Source organism: Artibeus jamaicensis, unplaced genomic scaffold (assembly GCF_021234435.1).
Source record: "Artibeus jamaicensis isolate MK-2021 breed Jamaican fruit bat unplaced genomic scaffold, CSHL_Jam_final contig_387, whole genome shotgun sequence".
NCBI classification, from domain to species: Eukaryota; Metazoa; Chordata; class Mammalia; order Chiroptera; family Phyllostomidae; genus Artibeus; species Artibeus jamaicensis.
In genome coordinates, this window is record NW_026521812.1 from 1,400,235 (window position 1) to 1,421,255 (window position 21,021).

The following is a 21,021-nucleotide window of genomic DNA, read 5'->3' on the forward strand; positions in this document are numbered from 1 at the left end:
ATTGTGTGAAATACTTATAATTCAGTATAAATTCATGCCTTTTCATTTAAAATGTTAGCAAGAAAATAAAACCAAATTCTGCTTTAATAATATTCTATCCATAAATTACTGGGTAGTTAATATTCTTTTTTTACATGTACATTTCTTTGTTATAAAACTGCATATCAGCAAACAAAAACTAACAAAAATAGCAAAATGCCAAGAAAAGGACAATATTTTTGAGAGTGGTATCACCAAGTAGATAGGAGTAAGAAGCTTCATAGCTGTAGGCAGCCTGACTCAAGGTCATTGTCAACCTCAAGTCACCCTGTGGTCTGTGGCTCGGCTCTTCTCAGTACTGAATCAAACCACAAATAATTATCAAAGACCGCAAATGTTAAACTGTGGTTTTCTAAGGTAGACCTGCTGTCCTGTGTGCTATTTCCCACTTTCTGAGTCAACATAGTCCTTGAGTCTCTGTGGGTTTGAATAAGCTGAGCAAAGGGTATGTCTTAATTGATTTATTCTTCCAGTTGTTCCTGCGTAAGTTCCACGGTTGTTAGTATCTTTGACTCTTCTTCATGGGTGGCCTATCCATTCATTGTTATACTGCTTTTACCCTAACCAGTAGTTTTTATTTCGGGTATTTTTTTGTACATCTTTGTGGCAAGAAAGAACTTCAAGAGTTGATCTTCAGCAAGGCCTATATGGAAGCCCTCTCCATTTTATTACATTTAGTTGTACAACTTTATCAAGGCATGATACAGCCCTGAAGAGGTCTGAGCCTAGTCCTGGTCACCCTCAAAACATCAGGCATCTACTTTCCACTACAGAGTTAACCTATTGGGAAATATTTCACCTTTGACAGTGTTTTGACAACTACTGTCTCTTCCATCTTCATCCTGTCGATTGGAAAGTCTGAGGTCACACTATCGACCTCATTTGCCTCAAAATCCCAGTCAGCAGTGCACACAAGCCAATACTATTAATTACTTCCAAGTCTCCACTAGATAATGTCTTCCAAATTTCTGCTAAAGAATCATTTTTAGACCTCTTACTTTTTCTATTCATTTCTGCTCACACTTTTATCTTGTGGATGGTTTCTTTAAAAATTTCAAGTGATGGCGATATTAATGAAAGAATCACATTACCTCTGTGAGAATAAAAAGAAGTGCTAGTTGTGAAAATGATTTGAGAAATAAACTGGACGATGTATGTTGATATTTAATAAATACTTACTGATTGAACTTGGAGTTTCCCAACAGCTGTTCTTTCCAATACCTTAGTGGTTCCAGGTGGTTTGTCTTTGATGCTGTTCTTTCTTTTATTGTTTTCCTTCCAAAGCAAGTTAGCAAGTAGTAGAGACTCCAACCTACATTTGAATTTACTTTTCCACAATTACTATGATATATGCATTACTACTAATCAAGACACTTTAGAAATAGCCAGATGTGGAGAAAATCAAGTGCCTGGCCTCAAAAGGCTAATTTCCAAAAGGGAAGGGAAGATATTCATACAAGAGATGACATATTAGGACTGGTTTTCTAACAGTGGGTCTGGCATATAAAAATCAATAATGGCATCTTGAAAATAGGTATTTTAGGAGTCTGCACACAAAAATCTCACAGCAATGTATTTCTTTCACTCCTCTTTACAGAATTCCAGGTAGGTCCTGGCACACCTTGGTCAGAAAAAATCATTAAATGGTAAACCTTCACCTTTGATAAGTGGACTTAATCTCAAAAGTATTCAGAGGCACTTCCAACAAACTTGGGTAATCCAGCTGGGAAATGCTAGGTCAAGCAGAAGCAGAGGCATAATGAGATGGGAGTGTTTGCATTGTTAGCTACGTCTGGAGATAATTGCCGCTGGAAGGAAGCATGAGCTGAGCAGTGCCATGGGGATAATCATGAACATGCCCAAGTGAAGTGGGAGATACACACTCTTTGATGGGTAAACTCCAGTACGTTTACTTTAAAGTCCTACTTGCTATCCAGCACCAACAGCAGTATTCAAAAACATGGCTAAAAGCACATAGACTTATTTATTAAGGTGTGGCTGTAAAGAAAGAACATTGCTTTTGCTGTATGACTTTTGCATCACTCATTTGTATAAACATGCATATACCTGAATACATTGCATACTTCGATGGATGGTGTCCCACATTCAGAAAACATCTCCATGAGAGCAGGGCCTCCTGCGCGTTTCTCTCCTCGGCTGCCCTGCCCCAGTGCCCGTCAGTTTCTGTCTCCAGCCCAGAGCTGACACCCGGTGGCTCTGTGTTGAGTGAATGGTGTGGCTGTGCACAGTTCCGGCAGCTGAAGCTCCAGTAAAGAGGAAATAGTGGGGCTGCCCCCATCGAGTTTCTTCTGGCTCTCCATAGAAGCAGTCATCTGCAACTTGCAAACTTTACAATGACCTTACAGTCCCTTCTTCCCACAACACTCTTCCTTAGAGCATTTCCTGAAGGCAATAAGTGAGTTATCTTAGCAGACAGAGCCCTGTGCGGTCAGAACACATGAGTTCAGGGACCTGACGAAGGGCTGAGTCACCACAAGCAAGTCATTCAGCCTCTCTGGGCCTCTGTCGCTCTCTGTTCAGCACTAAAATGAGAATGGAAATTATGGAGAACAATACTGAGCTAATAATTCTTGAGGTCTTTCTTGATGCCAGGCACTGTGTCAAGGATCCTATCAATGAGCCTATGGAGTAGAAAGTACTATTGTTTCATTTTATAAATGAGTAAGTTGAGGCACAGAGGATAAATAAAACACACACATAGCTGGTAAGTGGTACCCAAGGAGGAGGCCCCAGTGTCACCCTAGAATACTTGTTGTTGGAATGTCCCTCTGACGTACTCATATACCCAGTTATTAAAACAGTGAGATAGGGCAGATGGCAGGGCCCTGTATAAATGTATTCTGGGTGTATTGGTATGCAGATGTACATACGTCTTGTAGAGAAATTGAGGCAGCTGACATGCACAGCAGCGAGTGGGCAGAGAAATAAATACTGGGGATGGTGGTTGTGGGAAGAAAATGCAGCTCCCTGTCCATGGAGAATGCAGCTGTGTGTCTTTTCTCAGGTGAACAGTTTCTGAGTCACATTTTAAGTGCTGCTCAGATGGCTTACATTTTAAGGGCACTTGCTATATAATTAGGAGGCGAGAAGGAGAGAGGAGTTAATATTTTTCAAGACAAACAGTTTATAATTCAAGACAACAAATACACCTTTCCTTTCACCATGGTGAAGTTAGAACAATACTTATATAACCTGACTCAAGGCAGCCATCCTATTGGCTCTCCTTTGTGGTGGTTAGGATGAGTTATTTGAAAGTTTTCAAAGCTTCTTGAAATTGGTTAATTACCTTCTGGTGCTTTTTATACCTTAACTTTTTTTAACTTCATTCCCCACAATAGAAAAGTCATTCAGGAGGTAATTTTTTTCTTTTCTTTCTTTTCTCTCTCTCTCTCTCTCTCTCTCTCTCTCTTTCTTTCTTTCTTTCTGCAGGGGGTGGGTGGAGTGGGGCCTTACACCATACTAAGGTATGTAGCCACCACTTCCCAATGGGCTACTACTTCCTCATTAAAAAGCATCTGTCATGCTGAGCCCTGAGTATAGTGTAAGTGTACCAAGGTGATTTCAAGTTCAGTCTGCCCTCATTCAGACGCCTATGGGTCCTACCCTGATCCCATGGTTTATGTGAGCCCCTCCAGTCCCTGATTAGTTCAGGTCAAAAGCATTTCTATTTGCCAGGCACTGGGGATAGAAAGGCTCTATAGGACATGGTCCCCAGTGGCAAACAGCTCACAGCCTCGTGGTTCCTTCATTCTGCTCCAGCATCAGCAGGACACAGTGGGCTAGCAGGCTGTAGGCTTTCTTGGGACAAGGCTGGGCAGGGCTTCCTCAATGCCAAGGCTTCTCTAGTCAGTCATGAACTTGAGACACTTGAATAGCCCCAAAGCAGAAGTCTCATAAGTCTGGTAGTTTTCTCACCAGTGGAGAAACGTACTGTATTTCATGGAAAAGTTAGAATGTCTCAGCCCCAAAACATAGAGGTTTGGGTAACCACAAGACCGATTACCCTGGCTTGTTGTGAGTCCACTCTAAGAACCTCACCACTTTTTGCTGGTGTTTATCAGGCACTAAAGTATTCAAAGTATTTAGGCTTCTCCCACAGTGCAGTGAAATGCAAATACGTATACTTTCCTGGCAGGCATATAATTAAAACTGCAACATACTTAGATGATGACCTTAATACTAATTTCAAGGCAAGTAGAAAAATGCCATATGTCATTTCACTATGCCTAGAGACCTGTCTACAAGGTACCTCTTGGAAACAACCTAACAGCCATGTTTTACAAAGCTCTACAAATGCAGTTGTCATAGACTTGCCCGGTGCAAATGACCTTTATCTATCTGTTGTCTTCCTACTAGAAGGACGTAGGACATTCTTCCTGTGGTGCTGTGACAAAGGCGAAAACAGGCTGGAGGGCTTGCCCAAAGGCCAAGTGGAAACAAAAGGAAAGCAAACATTGAAAGGAGACACCAAGCTAAATGACATGGCTTGCAAGATACAGCTGACCAGTCGCTACTTGGAAGTTCATTAAGTGGACACCTCCTTGCAGACCCCTCAGAGCTTTGTTACAGCATAGGCCATCTTATGCACCCACCATTTAACGGGGCACCCCAAGTGTTCAAAGCCCAGACTGAGGTCAGAAAAGCTGAAAGGGAATCCAGAGAGGTTCTGCCCCTTTATGAGATCTTATGAGTTCAGTTTTTCTCTTCAAAGACTAGACTGTTACCCAGAAACTGTTGTCAGCCTTCTCACTGGGTTTGTAATTTTCTTTACAAAGATAAAATTGAGCTATGACAAGGTACGCTTTTTCACGATTGACAGCGCCCACTTCCTTTGGCGCACAGATAGAGGAACAAGGGCTCTTTAGTTCGGAAAGATACCATGGGGGGAGGGCACCGCAACTGAAAGGCACAGAGGAGCAGAGCAAGTTAGAGTGTTGCAGGGAATTTCGTGTGGCTGCTGAACATGGTACGTTTGGCAGAATTGCAAAGGAGAGGTTGGACCAGACCATGAAGAATTTCGTGTTTCAAACCACAGTCGTAATGGTGCAGCGCTCTCAGAAATAACCATGTGCATCGGTCCAACAGCTTCTTGATTGGGGCTGTGAGGTCAGTGGGCCGTGAGAGATTCAGAGCTGTACTTTTTGGCTGAGTCTGTGTGGGGAAAAAATTGCTTTCACTGCCCATGACTGGCACTTAACTCCTGACGTCAGTGTGGGTGTCATGTATATTCCCTTTGGTGTGAAATTACCAGTGCAGGCAGGTTAGAAAAATGCCTTCAGTCCATTGGAACATTTATCCATTCTTTCTCTCTCTTTTCCCAACTTGGGACAATGCCTTGCCTAAAAACTGCAAAGATTTCAAAACTTTAAGACCTGCTAGTTACCAATTCTTTGTTTCTTAAATGGGCTATTTCTCTCCTTAAAAAAAAAGTACTAATTCTATTTTTATCACTCCTTTGCACCATCACAACAGATAAAAGGGCAAGTATTTCTTGATAAATCCTCATTTGTTCATTTAGTTCTCACAACAGAATGCCTCTCACTCACGAGACCCTTGCAGCTCGGCTTCATCAGGGTGTCTGTCCTGTTGTTTCTGCTTTGAAAACAGAGCTCCCAGCTGCCCGCCCATCTTCATATCTGGGCACAAGCTCAGCCCGCCTCACTGGGGCAGCTGTAATTATGGGTTACTGGTCTCTCCAGTTCTGTTCTTGCCCTTATCCAGTCGTCTCCCAGCAAAGGGCGAAGTAATCTATTTGAAATATAAATAGGCTCATGGCATCTCCTCATAACCAGGCTTCACTACTTGCCCACTGGATTTCAGATATAATCCAGGTTCCTTTTCAGGGCCTACAAAAAAGGGGGTCTAACCCCTTTGTGCTTTTTCAGTTTCCTCTTAGCCACTCTCCTCCTTTTTCGTGGTAGGGCTGCCTCCAGATGACACTTTGATTTATTGACAAGGGGATGACTCAAAACTGATAGCTCTTGTACTTACGCAATCGAAAAGACGGTGTCAGTCCAAATGACTAATGGGCAGGACTAAAAAGCCGGGATGTTCTCTCCCTCAGAAACAGTGTATAAAACAGCAACACCTACTTTAAATGCATTTCTATTGAAGCTATTTACTACTAGGACTCCTCGTCATGTGTTTACAATGACCCAAACTAAGCATTTATCTAAAAAAAAATCCAGAAAGCTGTTGCTGTGATTTCCATTTGCTACTAAAAGTCTAAGTTTTTTTTTTTTTAAGATTTTATTTATTTATCTTTAGAGGGGAAAGGAAGGAGAGAGGGAGAGAACTGGCCTGCAACCCAGGCATGTGCCCTGACTGGGAATTGAACCGTGGTTGCTTGGTTCCCAGGCCCGCGCTCAATCCACTGAGCTACACCAGCCAGGGCTAAAAGTCTAACTAAGTTTTTAGTCTTCTCATTGGGCCTGTAGTTTTCTTTATAAAAATCAAATTAACCTATTACAAAGAACACTTTTTCAAGATTATTAAAGCAGGGGTCATTTATAACATTATTGGGAATCGAGGGGCCCCATTTTTTTTCTCCTGTTTAATTTGCCTCTTTTTTGGTGATTAATCTGAGTTTCTCTCATCTTTAGATCTTTACTGTATTAGCTGCCTGTTGCTGTGTAACAAATGACCTCAAAGCTTAGCAGCTTCGTACCACCAACACTACCTCCCAGAGTCTCTGAGGGTCAGGGGTCCAGTGATGGCTTAGGCAGGTGCTTCTGGCTCAGGGCCGCTCCTGAGAGTTAGTCGGGTTGTATTGCTGCAGGGTGAGAGGCTGGGGCTGCAGTCGTCCACAGGACCCACTTCTAAGCTCACTGACAGGCCTCTTGGAAGGAGGCGTCCAACCACGAGAGGAGAAAGCAAGGTAGAAGCCAACGAGTCTTTCATAACCCAATCTGGGAAATGGTGTACCATCACTTCAGTCATATGCCCTTGGTCACACAGACCAACCCAGACACCATGTGGGAGGGGACTAGACAGGCTGGGAATGTCGGGCGGAAGGGACTACTGCAAGGCCATCTGGGAGGCTGGCTATCAAAATTGTGGGGACACATACAGTTTACCCAGAATGTGGAGAGGTACACACATTACTGTCATGTTATTAATTCCCTCTACTTAACCTGTTATTACCACGCTTTGGTAACATTTTGATAATCAGCATAGCATTTCTAGAGGATTATTTAAACAAGTACACTAAACACTAAACAAAATGTTGAATCAATGAGCATTAATGATTGCCAGCACATTGCAAAATGCAGTTCGCTTCAGAAAAGCAAAATGACTTTGTTTCCTCATGGCAGTGACCAAGAAAAATAAATTAAATTCAATGAGCAATCTGGGTTTTTTTACTTTAAGTTACTCCTTAAACCTTTTTTGGGTATGTTTTAGGCATTTTGTTCCATCGATTTTTACTTATATTAAAAGATGAGCAGAAACCAGTGTTGCATAAGATAAAGACTTGTATAAATTAAGCGCTGAGAAAATACACCTGGACTGTAATATCTAAGATAACTTGTGTTTTAAATCTCCAAACCCAAGGAGCCAGAAATCAGAATATTCTAGTTCCTTATCTGATAGTTCCATGAAATTACATGTTGGTAACATCTTACACCCGTGATGTTATAATGCACAGTCTGTTTTAATTATAGTTCTTACAAGGTGCTAACCACTCTTCACATGTTAGTTCATCTGCACATGCAGAACCGTATGTAGCATTTTAGATCTGGAAAGATCTTTGGAATTTTTTTATATTGAAACTTTTGAATGCTTGAGAAATACTATCCTCCATGGTTCTGCCTCCCCATGTTCTCTGTTTCATATTCAAAAATATGATTAAAATTTCAAGTCTTGTGACAGCATAGAGCAGTATAAAATCAATGATCACTGTAAATAATTCACGCTGTAAATAGTCTCCAGGAAAACGCTGATGCCAGTGGATCCAGTGCGGTGCCAGGGAGGGAAGCATAGCATAGAAATCAAGGACAGGGCCGGCTGCGTCCTTCTGAGACCCTCTTTAGTCCTTCGTGCTAAAGTCCCACACAGTGATCAGTATTTAACTTTCTTCTTAAACATAAAACTGAGATGTCAAAAAATGGCCAAGATTGAGAGCAGAGGTCCTTACAAGCACAGGCATCTGTGCGCGCACACATACACACACGCATGCACGCGCCAGACTGCCTGCATTTCACTCACTCTGCCACATGTGGAAGAGATTGTTTAGCCTTAACCTCAGGGTCATATAAAAAGTTTAATTCTAAGGTAAAAAAATTGTTCTGCCTTTTCGTTTGGCTTGTGAAATTAGAATATGTTGCATAGAGCTACTCTTAGCCAAGGGTTACCAGGAGCATAAAGGTGATTCCTTCCTTAGGTGAGTGTCAGCTAAAGTGCACAGGAATAATGGGACTTGCGCCAAGTTGGACCGGCCTCCCGTGACTTAGCTGTGGTTTATTTCCTGAATCTGATTTTCCAAGTTCATTGACTAGAACATACAGATGTGTGAGGGGATAAGTTTTTCATAAAACTCAGTTACTGCCCAGTGCTCTGTGATCTCCCCCGTAGTTTAATGCTTTGATTCTTACATGTTACCACTGGATTACTTTACTTACTTAGTTCAAGGATCATCCTTGTTTTCTCTCATAAGAAACTATCTCTTACTTTCTTTTGTCCTTTTCTAATTTTCTGGCAGTTTCTCAATTTTTTATCATTTCTGTACAGAGTATTTTTACAAATTCATCCTCTAGACACAGTTTTTCTTAGATCACGGTATGAAGTTATCAACATTCGATTAAATAATTGTCTTCTCTTGCTGGTTTCTTTTCTAAGTATTGCTTCATACATACTTTTCAGCAAAGCTAACCCCAGCTCCAATCTCCAAACCTCTACCCTTCCGAGGCATTTGTTCTCAATTCCATTTCTGTATCTGATGAGGGAATCATTAAGTTATCTGCATATGTGCAACAAACTACCCCAAAATAGTGGTTTTAAAACAACCACTTGATTATCTCTCACACTTCTGAGAGTTAACGGGGGCGCAGCAGGATGGTCTGCTTTCTCCCCAGAGTCCTTCATGCACCCTCCCTCTGTGGCAGGAGTCCCTCATGCACCCTCCCTCTGTGGCAGGAGTCCCTCATGCACCCTCCCTCTGTGGCAGGAGTCCCTCATGCACCCTCCCTCTGTGGCAGGAGTCCCTCATGCACCCTCCCTCTGTGGCAGGAGTCCCTCATGCACCCTCCCTCTGTGGCAGGAGCCCCTCATGCACCCTCCCTCTGTGGCAGGAGTCCCTCGTGCACCCTCCCTCTGTGGCAGGTGGCTGGGATGCCCGCAGTGCCCCTGCTGGCCCCTGGGGGAAAGGCCGGGCCCAGCCAGGACAACTGAAGCTGTCCCTCGTTGCACAGCCTCTCCACACAGTGTTTCTAGCAGGGAGCACAGTGTTTACGTGGCAGCTCGGGGCTCCAAAAGGCAAAAGTGGAAGCTGCCAGGCCTTAGCCCCTCAGTCAGCTCTGTCACATTCCATTGGTGGAAGTGAGTCACAGTGTCCACTCAGGGTCAGCTTGGGAGGAAATGCACAGTGTGCCAGTACTGGAAGGCCTTATCTGGAGACTAGTGGAGACCAGGGGTTACGTTTTCCTCGTCCTCCACCAAGACCTTGATTTCTCTCTACTCCTTTTTCAGTTCCTTGTGTCCCAGGCGGTTTGCCTAAGCCTGCAAACCTCACCTTCTTATCCATAAACATGGAGAATGTCCTGCAGTGGAGTCTCCCCGAAGGCCTGCCAGAAGTGGGAGTTACGTACACTGTGCAGTATTTCATGTAAGTAGGTCCGTTTCCTCCGGGCGAATTCATAAACACAAGACTCAGGCTTCAAATAATTGCTCAAAGATAAACCATCTTTTGTATTAAGTATTATATTTGAAAAGAAGAAAATTTTAGGTGTTTCATGTTAAAATTTTTTAAACATTTTATTTATTTATTTTTAGAGGGAGGGAAAGAAAAGGAGACAGACAGGAAGAGAAGCATCAATGTGTGGTTGCCTCTCACACACACACCCCCACTGGGGACCATGCCCACAACCCAGGCATGGGCCCTGACTGGGAATCAAACTGGTGACCCTTTGGTTTCCAGGTCCATGCTCAGTCCACTGAGCTATACCAGCCAGGGTTCTTGTTATGTTTTGTTAGGTTAAATTAGAAAAGAGTTCTGTTGTTGTTGTTTTTAGAAAAGAGTTTCTTGGTGGAGACAGGAGCATTGGGGGCTGAGGCAAAGGGAAGTTATTTAAATAGGGAAAGAATTTAGCTGAAAGATTATTAAGTGGCTGAGCAAACAAGGAAATCCACTGTCTCTGAAACATCTAAACTTATGAGAATTATAGACATTTTTAAGTGAAACTGAGCACAGAATTATGTGCAACTAGCATTCTTATTAGAGAAAGCAACGAATGGACAGCCTTTTTTTACCTCTCCCTCAAAACTCAGTGCAAGTGAAAAAGAACGCAAATCAGATAGACAAAGCCCATCTTCAGAGCGACCCAGGAAATGGCCACAACCCCTAAGCCACAACTAGGAGGTGCACAAGCCAAATACTGTGAAATCTGTAATAAAGCAACCACAGAAGCTTGAAGTAAACCTATACCTTCTCAGACTCAAACAGCAGAAAATAATTTCACAAGTATAAATGTCACAGTACTAAGAAGCTTACCTAACAATCCAAGAATGTGGAATCTAAGGATTTCCACCACCAGAAATTGAGGAAATGTCCCCCACAGAGCTCCAGATTGGTGCTACAAAGTGTCAGAGGAGAAGAAGCTACAACAGAAATCAAGGTCGAGTGACATATCCATTGTAGAAGCTTAGTAGCAGCCCAGGGAGAGACCTAGTGAGATGGACAGGGCAGGTGGGAGGCGGGCAGCCCAGGGAAGTGCCATCAGCGGCATCAGCCTCTCGCTGTTGAAAACGTGTTTCATGAGCATGTTTCTGATGATACAGCTTACAGAGAAGAAGTAGCAATCTCTTCTCAAGGAATAGACTCCAAGACTACAGAAGGAACTTTTTAAAAAAGCAAGTGGGCAGGACTTAGGAAAATGGTGGAATATAAAAATGTTAAATAAGAGCCTTTTAAAACTTATTATAGCCAACTGGTAGTGATAGTTGAGCAGAAAGTAACGACCGTCTGGAAGTATACATCATAAATGCATGTTGCATCCAGCAAATTTAATAAAAACAACAGCAAGGCATACCTTGGTGAAGTTACTGGCCTTGGAGAGAATGCAATGATTTCTGGACATTGTAGCAAAAGCAGGACTTAAGTCAGGTGGAGGGCAATGGTTGCCATTGGCAGTCCTCAGCAGAAAGGGTGTACGGCTTCTGAGAGAGTAGTGGGTGAGGCCTGGGACTCGTACAAGTTCAACAGAAGTATTTTCGGGCATTTGGGGAATTCAGACATCGTTCCCCTCAGACCTTATTGGGAGTGAGGGGACCCACTAACTAAAGATAATAGCCACTTGACATTAAAAAAAAGAGATGAACCCGAACAAAGAGCTTAGTAATGACAGGATGATGGCGTGAAGATCGGTAGTATGCATTGTAACAATCGAAATGAAGACCCAAGACTTAACTGCAATGGGGAATGTGGTTATTGAAATTTCTTGTAAATGTTTGATTCTAGACAATAATAGAACAAATCAGAAAGTGGGGAAAAACTATTATGTACTGATTTTCATAGCAGGAAACCATTAAATACTATCTAAAGTGAAAATACTTTATTTTCACATCTAAGCTCTCAATATTTCTCCAAAAACATTTTTTAATTTAAAAGCTCTTTTAAGAACTAATATCTCTTATGGCAATGAAACATTTGAATGGTAGCAATTTCGTTAACTTCACTTTTTTATATTACAGTTTAAGTCAAGTTAAATTTAATATTTTTATGACAACCATTTGTGTGGTATAATCTGGTTTTTAGCTACATATTCAGCTATCTAATTATCCTTAGATAAGACACCTATCTAATTAGGTGCCCATCACATCTGGACACCTAATGCGATGTCCAGAATCCTGTATAACCAAATATTCCAGGATAATGGGTTGCAGGGTGATTTATTTCTCTCTTGATTCTACTTTTCTGATTGTTTGGATTTTAAAAAAATATATCATATTAACAAAAAAGAATAAAGTCATTTTTAACTTTGAAAAAACTTCTGGCCACCAAAGGCAGGAGGAGACTTCAGCTGCCCTTCCTAATGACCTCATCTGTCTAGACCCTCATCCTGGTTTCTCGGGAGTCTCCCAGGAGCTGGTTTAGGACAGGAGACATCACCGTGCAAAAGGCACGGCTCCCAGGCGGGGCCTTCCCCCTTCTCCATTAGGTGGAACAAAGAGCTTGCTCTGTCTTTCGCCTGTGTCTGTGATTCAGAAAAAGGCTTTTGGAAGTGGGCAGAGTCATCACTGCTCTCTGACAGCAGATCATTTAGATTGCTCAACTTCTGAAACACAGTATTTAAAAACAAATTTATGGGTGGGCGGGAGTGCAGGGAGGTATATTTCATGGGCAGGGCTCCAGGCTCAGCTCCAGCCAGACAGTCCTGGGGTCACAGCCAGGCTACCGACCAAGCTGGGTAGCTTTGGGCAGGTGACATATTGTACTTTTGAGTAAAGTTTGTTTCCAAGTAAGAGATGAAATTTGAAGAAAAGTTTATATCTGCCAAAAGAATTTAATGTAAAGAAATATAATATAGCACTGAAAACTCAAGCTTTGTCATCAAGGAAAAGTGGTTTGCTGATGCGTCTTTTACTAGTGACATGAACTTGAGTGGTTGGGTCCCTTCATCTCACCAAGCCTCCGTTTCCTCATCTGTGAGATGGTATAAACATAATGGCACCTGCCTGGGAGGGATACCATGATAGTGGAGGTAATGCGCAAATACTAAACGCCCCCTGGCACCCAGTCAGCACTTGGTAGAGGTTCCCTGCGACTACCAGAAAGCAGTCCGAGACCACCAAGGGGCCCTCATGACGTTTTACTTTTCACAAATGTCATCGCTGGAGTATTTATGAAACAATTCCAGGCTGTCAGCTTGTCAGACTTACAAAGCATTTTGTCCAGAACCCGGCGAACAGCATTTTCTTCTCCATCAGCATCTGTTCTGGGAAGCTGCTGCGCCCTTGGCACAGTGGGGAAGTGTGAGGAGGGAGGGTCAAGTAGGCAATGGCCGTATTTCTGGAAAGACACGTCGAGGCCTGTTAGTGGGCCATGAAATCACCGTGGAGGGACATAAGTAACGTTATTTTTAGTGGAAAGGTCTGGAGTGGTATGGAAACTAAGGGAATGCATGGCATGCGGCAGAGTTAGGTGTTGTCTTACCAAGCCTTTGTTTTAGTACGTGAGGTATACGTATGATTTTGTGAGCCCGGTCACAAGGGAAAATGTGTTTCTTCATGTGGCTCACAGTAAAGTTGGAGAGCCCCTAGGCCATGGAGGTCACTTGGACGGAGCAGTTAGTCAGCGAGATCTGACTGTGGCATTTCTAATGAATTTCGATAGGTATGAAACAGGAGGTCATCTACTTTCACGAATCTGTGGCCATGTTCTGAAAAGGGACGATACCCTTAATCTTTGACGACACTTGACAAAATTTATATTGCCTCCTTCTCAAGACGTCCGCTCCCCTTGCTTCTGTGATATTTGTTTTCTCTTCTTTCTCTTTAACTGCTATTTCTGTTTTTATAGGTTTCACGTGTACAGTTCTACAACACATCATCCGTGTGTTGTGTTGTGTTCACCACCCAAAGTCAAGTCTCCTTCCATAACTTTTAAGCTCCTTTTACACACTCTGTCCTCCCCCTGCTCCCCTTTCCCCTGGGAAGCCCCACACTGTTGTCTACTTCTAAATGTGCTTTGCATCCAACCTTTAAATCTTGATGCTCCTGAAATTTCATCCTAGGCTTTACTTTATCTCCATGGATAATTTCATTCATGCCTACGCCTTCAAAGAGTACTTTTTTGCCATTTATTTCAAAATCCCTACCTCCCACTCACAACTCTCTCCTGAGCCCCAGTGTCTGTGGACATCTGCATTTGGGTATCTTTTACATACCTGAGGCCCACATGTCAACCGGATTCATCATCTCTCCTTCCCTCTACTCCCCACTCCCCATTTTCCAAACCCTCTCTTCTTCCATCTTCCTTACCTTGGTCAACGTTACCACGATTACACCCTTGTGTCCTAGACAGAAAGAGACGTCATCCTTGTCTAAGCCACCTGCACCTCGCACGTGGACCACTGCAGCGTCTTCCCAGCTCCTCTCCCTGGGAGCCCCAGAGTTGTCTTCTCAAACCTTCACACTCTGCTGGAGTCCTTTCAGCAGCCGACCGTGCCACCCTGTCTCTTTCCCTGGCTTATCTCCTGTCGCGATCTATACCTCAGTCTCTCCCACCTAAAAACATTCCCTCCCCTGCATTTACTCTGGATGTTGTGTTTTCAATAAAGGAAAGGAAAAGTCAGTTTTTAATAAAGGAGAGGAAAAGATGATGTTAACTAGTAATCATCATCATCATCACTATAATTATTGAAAATGCAGCTTTGAGCAAAGCCCTTGATGGCAATTAGATTTTTAAGTTTTATGAGAATATCAAGGTAGTTTTTCTTCTAAGAAAAAAACGAATTACTAATGTTTCTTAAAACTACCCATCAGACTCACCTTAGTGCTCATGGTGGGCTAAACACTTCCATAGATACAATTACTAAAAGAATTGATCACACAGTATATAAAGCCTTTACTGTAGCCCAAGAATAATAATAAAATATACACTTGCAAACTGTACTATCCACATGGTAACTCACAGAAAAGAAAGGTGCTTCCAGAAACTCTGACTCATGTTCCTGACAGCTAATGAAAAAAAATTGCCAGCAGCAAAGCATGTTCTTTTTTTATCTCAGTGACAGGCACTTCTGTTGTTCTTAAGAGAAGGTCTTAAGTTCCATTCAGTTTTATATAATGACTGCGTTTTAACTATTGAAAAGCTTAGAGGGTGTTGCATTATTAATTCCCAGTTTTGTTCTCAGCAGATATGGGCAAAAGAAATGGCTGAATAAATCCGAATGCAGAAATATCAGCAGGACATCCTGTGATCTCTCTGCTGAAACTCATGACTATGAGCATCAGTATTATGCCAGAGTAAAGGCCATTTGGGGAACTAATTGTTCTAAATGGGCAGAAACTGGACGATTCTATCCTCTCTTAGAAAGTAAGTAACACACTTGTCTGTTAAACATAAATCACTATCACGTTCATCTGATGTCATAGTGTTAACAGTTTCTTCACAGACAGCTCTGCCCGAGAAGCCAACGCCCTGCTGGGCTCCGTTCTGCACTCTGTCCGTCAGCTGGCGGAGTGACCAGCCCGGGGAGCATCTCCTGCTGGATCCCGGAATCTCATCTTTAGAATGAGCTCTGGCCACATGACCTCTAATATCTCTCCCAGACCCCAAATGGACACTGGATGCCAATATTATCCAATTTCAATTTTATTTTATCATTTGGTGAAGACTGTGTAATTTGAGTTACAACTAATAGATTTTTAAGAAATGTTGTGGGTGTATAAACCCTTGACCATGTCCACGAAATTGATTGAAGATTATTCTGATAACCAAACTAAGCCTTTTCTTGTAATCTTGGTGGTGTGATGGAGTACATTTCTAGGCGTAACTCAGAAGTAAGGCAACGTCTTCCTGGTAACTGGTTTTGATGACTCCATTCTTCATTTGTAGCTGACTCAGAGCTGCCGTAATGAAATTTGCATGTTCTCCTTTGGGTCCTCATGCTGGTGCCTTCGCCCTGGTGCCCTTCTAGATCTGAAGTCTGAAAACTGTGCCCTCAGCCAAGTGCATCGCCTTCACCCCCTCTGTATTTCTCTGCAGACCAAGAGCTGAGAATGGGCTTTACATTTATATAAAGAACAGTTGCAACAGATATCATATCTGGGGGCTTAGGGTAAAACTTCGCTAACCTCCGTTCTAATCACTCCAGTCACATCTCCAAAGGTCTGTCACAATGCTTCGCTTTTCCATGTCCTGTTTTTGCCATATGCCAAAACATAATAATGTGGTTTATCACCAGTTTTTCACGTCACAGCAGTGTTACAGTGTCACTCTATTTACCACCATCAAGTATTATTTACTCATGTGGCCAGGAACTAAGTGAATGCCAAGTCTTAGAAATGCTTGCTTCAACATTTGGTGTGACACGGGCCCACCTTAGAGCACCCGGAGGCATCTCCTGAGAGCATGGGCTTTGGAGCTTTGATCCCTGCAGGATTAGACTGTAGCTTTATCCAAGGTGATTTCTACAGCCAAGCATAACTCCCTCTCTTCTCTCTTTTCAGCACAAATTGGCCCACCAGAGGTTGCTTTGACTCCTGGTGAAAAATCCATTTCTGTTGTTCTGACTGCTCCAGAGAAGTGGAAGAAAAATCCAGAAGAAAGTTCCATTTCCATGCAACAAATATACCCTAATCTGAAGTACAACGTGTCCATCTACAATACCAAGTCCAACAGAATGGTAAGCCTGAGGTGGGTCGGGGGCACACGGTCGGTGTCGCTGTTTGCAGTGAGTGCTGGAGCAAGGGGGCTCTGAGGCTTTCCTTCTCTGCATGTGAAAATGGGAAGGTGTGACGTTCCAAAGAGATGGCATCCAAGTCACAGTTGAAGCTATGTGGAAACTTAAAGAACTTTTTTCAGCTGTCCTGTACAGAAGCTGTTTGTTAATGGGGTGCGATGTTGCAGATGGAGGAGTTTCCACCTTAATTGGATGGACAGCCTCCACTTGCATTACATCTGTCAGACACTCTCCAAGAAAGAAAATGTTAACAAGAACACAGGACAAAGTTGAATAAGAAACTCACCCTTGTGTTATTATTAACCTCATTCCCAGGATTGTTCCAGTCCCTGACCATGCTCTGCTGAGCTAAAGGAAAAGGGTGTTTTAAAGCCATTGCTAAAAAGAAAGCTCGTAGTCATAGTAAAGGATTTCATGCTATCCTGGTCTTTTATATCCCATAGAGTTATTGTCTGGGTGGTACTGGAAATCTTTGCCTGTAACTGCTGTTTGCAATCCCCTAACCTAGTGGTCTCAGTGCGTGACCAACCACACGCTGGTGCTCAACTGGCTGGAGCCGGACACTCTGTACTGCGTTCACGCGGAGTCCTTTGTCCCCGGGCCTCCTCGCCTCCCTCAGCCTTCCCAGAAGCGGTGTGTCAGTACTTTGAAAGGTAAGCTTTAAAAAACTCTCAGCTGGTCTGAGGAAGGGGGTTCGACAAAACTAGAAGAGAACATTGGCAAACCCATTCCTATCAGAAACAGGTTGAGGCAAAGGCAGGAACAGCTGCCGCCAGAAATGCACTGAGCAGCCTGGGACACTGCCATTGAACTTGGCCCATGTGCAGGAATGTTTTCATTCCCATGTGAGAGTTCACCTCCTCGGGGAACTCTCAGCACCAGTCCAGGTGCTTGCTGCCAATAAGCCTCTGCCTTGGGAGATAACAGTGAGCAATATTTACACACATCTTTTTTCTTTTTTAAAATTATAATCACCCTGGTCAGTAGAGGTTCTGTGGTCTTCAAGAACATCAGATAACTTTATTGGTACGAGCAAAGCATTATCTTAGAAACACTTGGAGACAGAACCCGTTGCTCCTCAGACGGATGACAGGCTCCATGAATTGTGTTTGTGGGTCACTGACGGGCTCGTCTGGGGTCCACCAGTCAGGAATCGCTGCCTTGCTTCTCTCTCCTTTCTTTCAGTTTGTCTCCTTCTCATGTTTTCTGACCTTGGCTTCCAAGGAGTCTCCTTCCTGTTAGGAGACAGGAAGTTAGGAGCTTGGCATTTGTTTAATTATTCTTCCCCCAAGGTGAGGGGATCTTACACTCAAAATGTGAAATTTTAAAATAAATCCTAAAGTTTACTTTCATTGAATGGCTCTTCAGCCATGTTTCTCTCTCCAAATGTACTGGCCTGAGACAAATGTCACAGCCTTTTCCCCAAGCCTCGGTTCCGTCACCAGCTATGAGCAGGAACAGTGGGTGGCAGGACCCTGCTCTCCTCTTCCCTCCCGCCTCCCTCACTGCATGATGAAAATATCCCAGGGAATAAAAAGAGAATTTCGTGAGCACAGATAAAAAGAGAAAAGCTTTATTTTTTAATCTTTAATCTTATCATACCTTTCCCTGTCAGATAAAGAGTTCTCTACCACATGTCAAATAAAACTAAAATGCTAAGCAAGCAAAAGCCAAAACAAAAGAGATGGAAGAAATCATTTTTGCATTTTGGATAAAGTGCTTCGTTTACTAATAGCTTGCTCAATGGCCAAATGGCAAGCCTACATTCCAGTGGCAGTCATTTAAGCAGTTGGCTGTGCTGAGCAACTAGAGTGCCGATTAGATTAAATACTTCCCAGTAAGCAGTGGAGCACTGCCTAAGCAGTTTAGGAAAGGCAGTAAAACTACTGGGAGGCCCACTTCTGGCCCTGACCTTCCCATGACATCCCAGCTGTTAAATCAACTCAGATACCTTTCCAAGACACTGCTGTGACAACCTTCTTTTAAAAAAATCAGTGTTATCTCTTTGGGGACTATTCTTCAAAAAATATTTCTGCTGTCCAAAGTCCCCCAACCCCTAAAATACAGATACAGTTTCTTAGGCTTATCATAGTCAACATATGGTAGTGTACACCAAGTTCCTTCGGCCTTCGCTGTCCTGGCTCCTCTTAATTAGGGCAACCTCTGCCCAGAGACCTGGGGCAGTGTCCAGGGGAACAGACTGAGCTGTAGCCTGAAGTAGGAGCAGGTGACACTCAACCACCTGCAACATGTGTGTTGCGGTGGCGGCACCTTTCTACGTGGAATTTGATGACAGATGTGCTCTGCAAGAACCATTCAGGGCAGAAGAACCTGCAGTTGGTCCCCCACACCCAGTAACCTGCTTTACTCAAGTTTACTTATTGAAATGCTAATCTCATCTTTAAAAATGCCTTCATGGAAATATCTAGAAGGATGTCTGACCAAATATCTGGGTACCATGGTTTAAACAAATTAACACATGTAAAATTAACCATCCAACTTCCAAGGACCCCACAGGAGCTTGACAGATAAAAGCCACAATGATCCCTGTTCATCAGCAGTGTACTCTAATCAGTGCGGGGGCCAGGACCACTGTTCTTAAAACTATGCACCAGGTCTTACTATTCCCTGATGGACTTCTACTCATCACGAACCCACCGCACACAGCAGCTCAGCCACCTGCCCACACAAACTCACATTCCCAGCTCCAGATAAACCCAGGATGTAACCAGCACAAGGGTGTCCTGTGTGTCTCACAGAAGGTGGCACAGAGCATTCCTACCCTGTACTGAACATATGAAAAAGATGGAGTCAAGTGAGTGGCATGGGAAGTGGGGCTGCTTAGTGGGATCTTTCCAAGAGGGTGTTGTCACTTGGTTTGGAGGCTGTGAGTTGCCTGAATTTTAGGTACATTCACCTTCATGTATAAAAAACCAACAGGAATCTCGAAGGCAAACATAACACATTGGAATATAGGCTGACCCAGTTGTTAATGCAGCATCACCGTAAAGACTTGAGGCAGGCCAGATGATTTTCTAAGACCAGCTATTGTCAGAGACAGTAAGTGTTCTGAGAACCTTCATAACATTATTTATAAATGAGAAAACCGAATTCCTAAATGGAAGCAGTCTGTCTGCCCAAAGCCTCTTGGCGTTGCCACTGTTTTCCCACCACACAAACTTACATCTACCTTCCCCCTCTTTTACAGATCAGTCATCAGCATGGCAGGTTAAAGTCATCTTCTGGTATGTTTTGCCCATATCCGTTACCCTGTTTATCTTTTCTGTGATGGGCTTCTCCGTGTACAGATACATCCACGTTGGCAAAGAGAAACACCCAGCAAACTTGGTGAGTGCCGAGCATGGCGGGACTTGTTATAACAACACACCTGCAGGAGGGTAGAAAAAGGAGACTCTAGAACAGATACCATTCCTTTCAGGGGCAGAGGGAGTTTAAGATTAAAGAGCTGATGAATTAAAAAATACTTAACTAGATTAACTCACTAGCATAGCCAAAGAGAAGAGGATTCCTTAGCTTTGACAAAGATCTTATGTTTAGTGACCAGATTAGATGAGGTCTTGGGGTAGGACAGAAAGTGAGTCATGCCATTCCAGAGGTTCAAGTGTTGTTGGGGACAAGAATTTCAGAATGATATGTATGGCTAAGATGAAAGCAGGCACTGGGGATCCTCAGTACAGGCGGGCACTGAAACGCTACATGGGACATCAGGAGGTTTCATGCCTGGGCTTGGTTAGGAAAGGTGAGTAAGAGTCAGGGGACCTACTGCAGGCAGAAGAAACAACAGGGGTAGCTGTTTGGGAAATCGCATAGTATTGCTAAATCCTAAGGCTCCTAATGAGGAGCCATGAAAGATGAGACAATAGTGGGTGGGAAGGCCAGGTGATGAGAGAATTGTGCTGTTGTTCTAAGAAGCTTGGGCTTTTTTTTGTTGGCAAAGAAATCTCTATAGGATTTTACATTGGGAGTGTCATGGTCAATAGTGTGTTTTACATGGATCCAAATGCATCGTGGATCTAGGACAGCATCAGGGGGAGAGACTAGAAGAAACAAATAAAGCAACCAGGAGGGAAGATGAGCGTCTTAAAGGAGGAGAGTAGGGTGGAGGGCTGGAGATGAAGACACGGAACGAAAGCGCACATAAAAGGCGAATGGCCAGGATGTCATCATTTGCAGTGAGGAGAAGCAAGAAAGGAAAAGGAATAAATCTTACGCTTCTGGACCATGCACTGAAGGGATTTGAAAGGCTGAGCATAGTTGAACAATAAAAATGACTTCTTTGGGAATTACTAAAATGTATGTTCACATATACACAATGTATACA

The 21,021-nt window shown here is 43.2% G+C and overlaps 1 protein-coding gene across 2 annotated transcripts in view; it reads left to right on the forward strand.

The window, feature by feature from the left end:
- Positions 1-21,021, forward strand: part of IL20RA (interleukin 20 receptor subunit alpha) — a 34,807-nt gene that overhangs the window by 7,889 nt on the left and 5,897 nt on the right. Inside the window, exons 2-6 of one of the 2 annotated variants that reach the window (XM_037148811.2) lie at positions 9,745-9,880; positions 15,132-15,310; positions 16,447-16,622; positions 17,188-17,332; positions 19,888-20,027. In XM_037148811.2, the coding sequence (XP_037004706.2) occupies positions 9,745-9,880; positions 15,132-15,310; positions 16,447-16,622; positions 17,188-17,332; positions 19,888-20,027 (776 nt within the window). Of the gene's footprint in view, positions 1-9,744; positions 9,881-15,131; positions 15,311-16,446; positions 16,623-17,187; positions 17,333-19,887; positions 20,028-21,021 lie in introns of those variants that run through there. The other variant, XM_037148812.2, reaches the window with a different exon arrangement.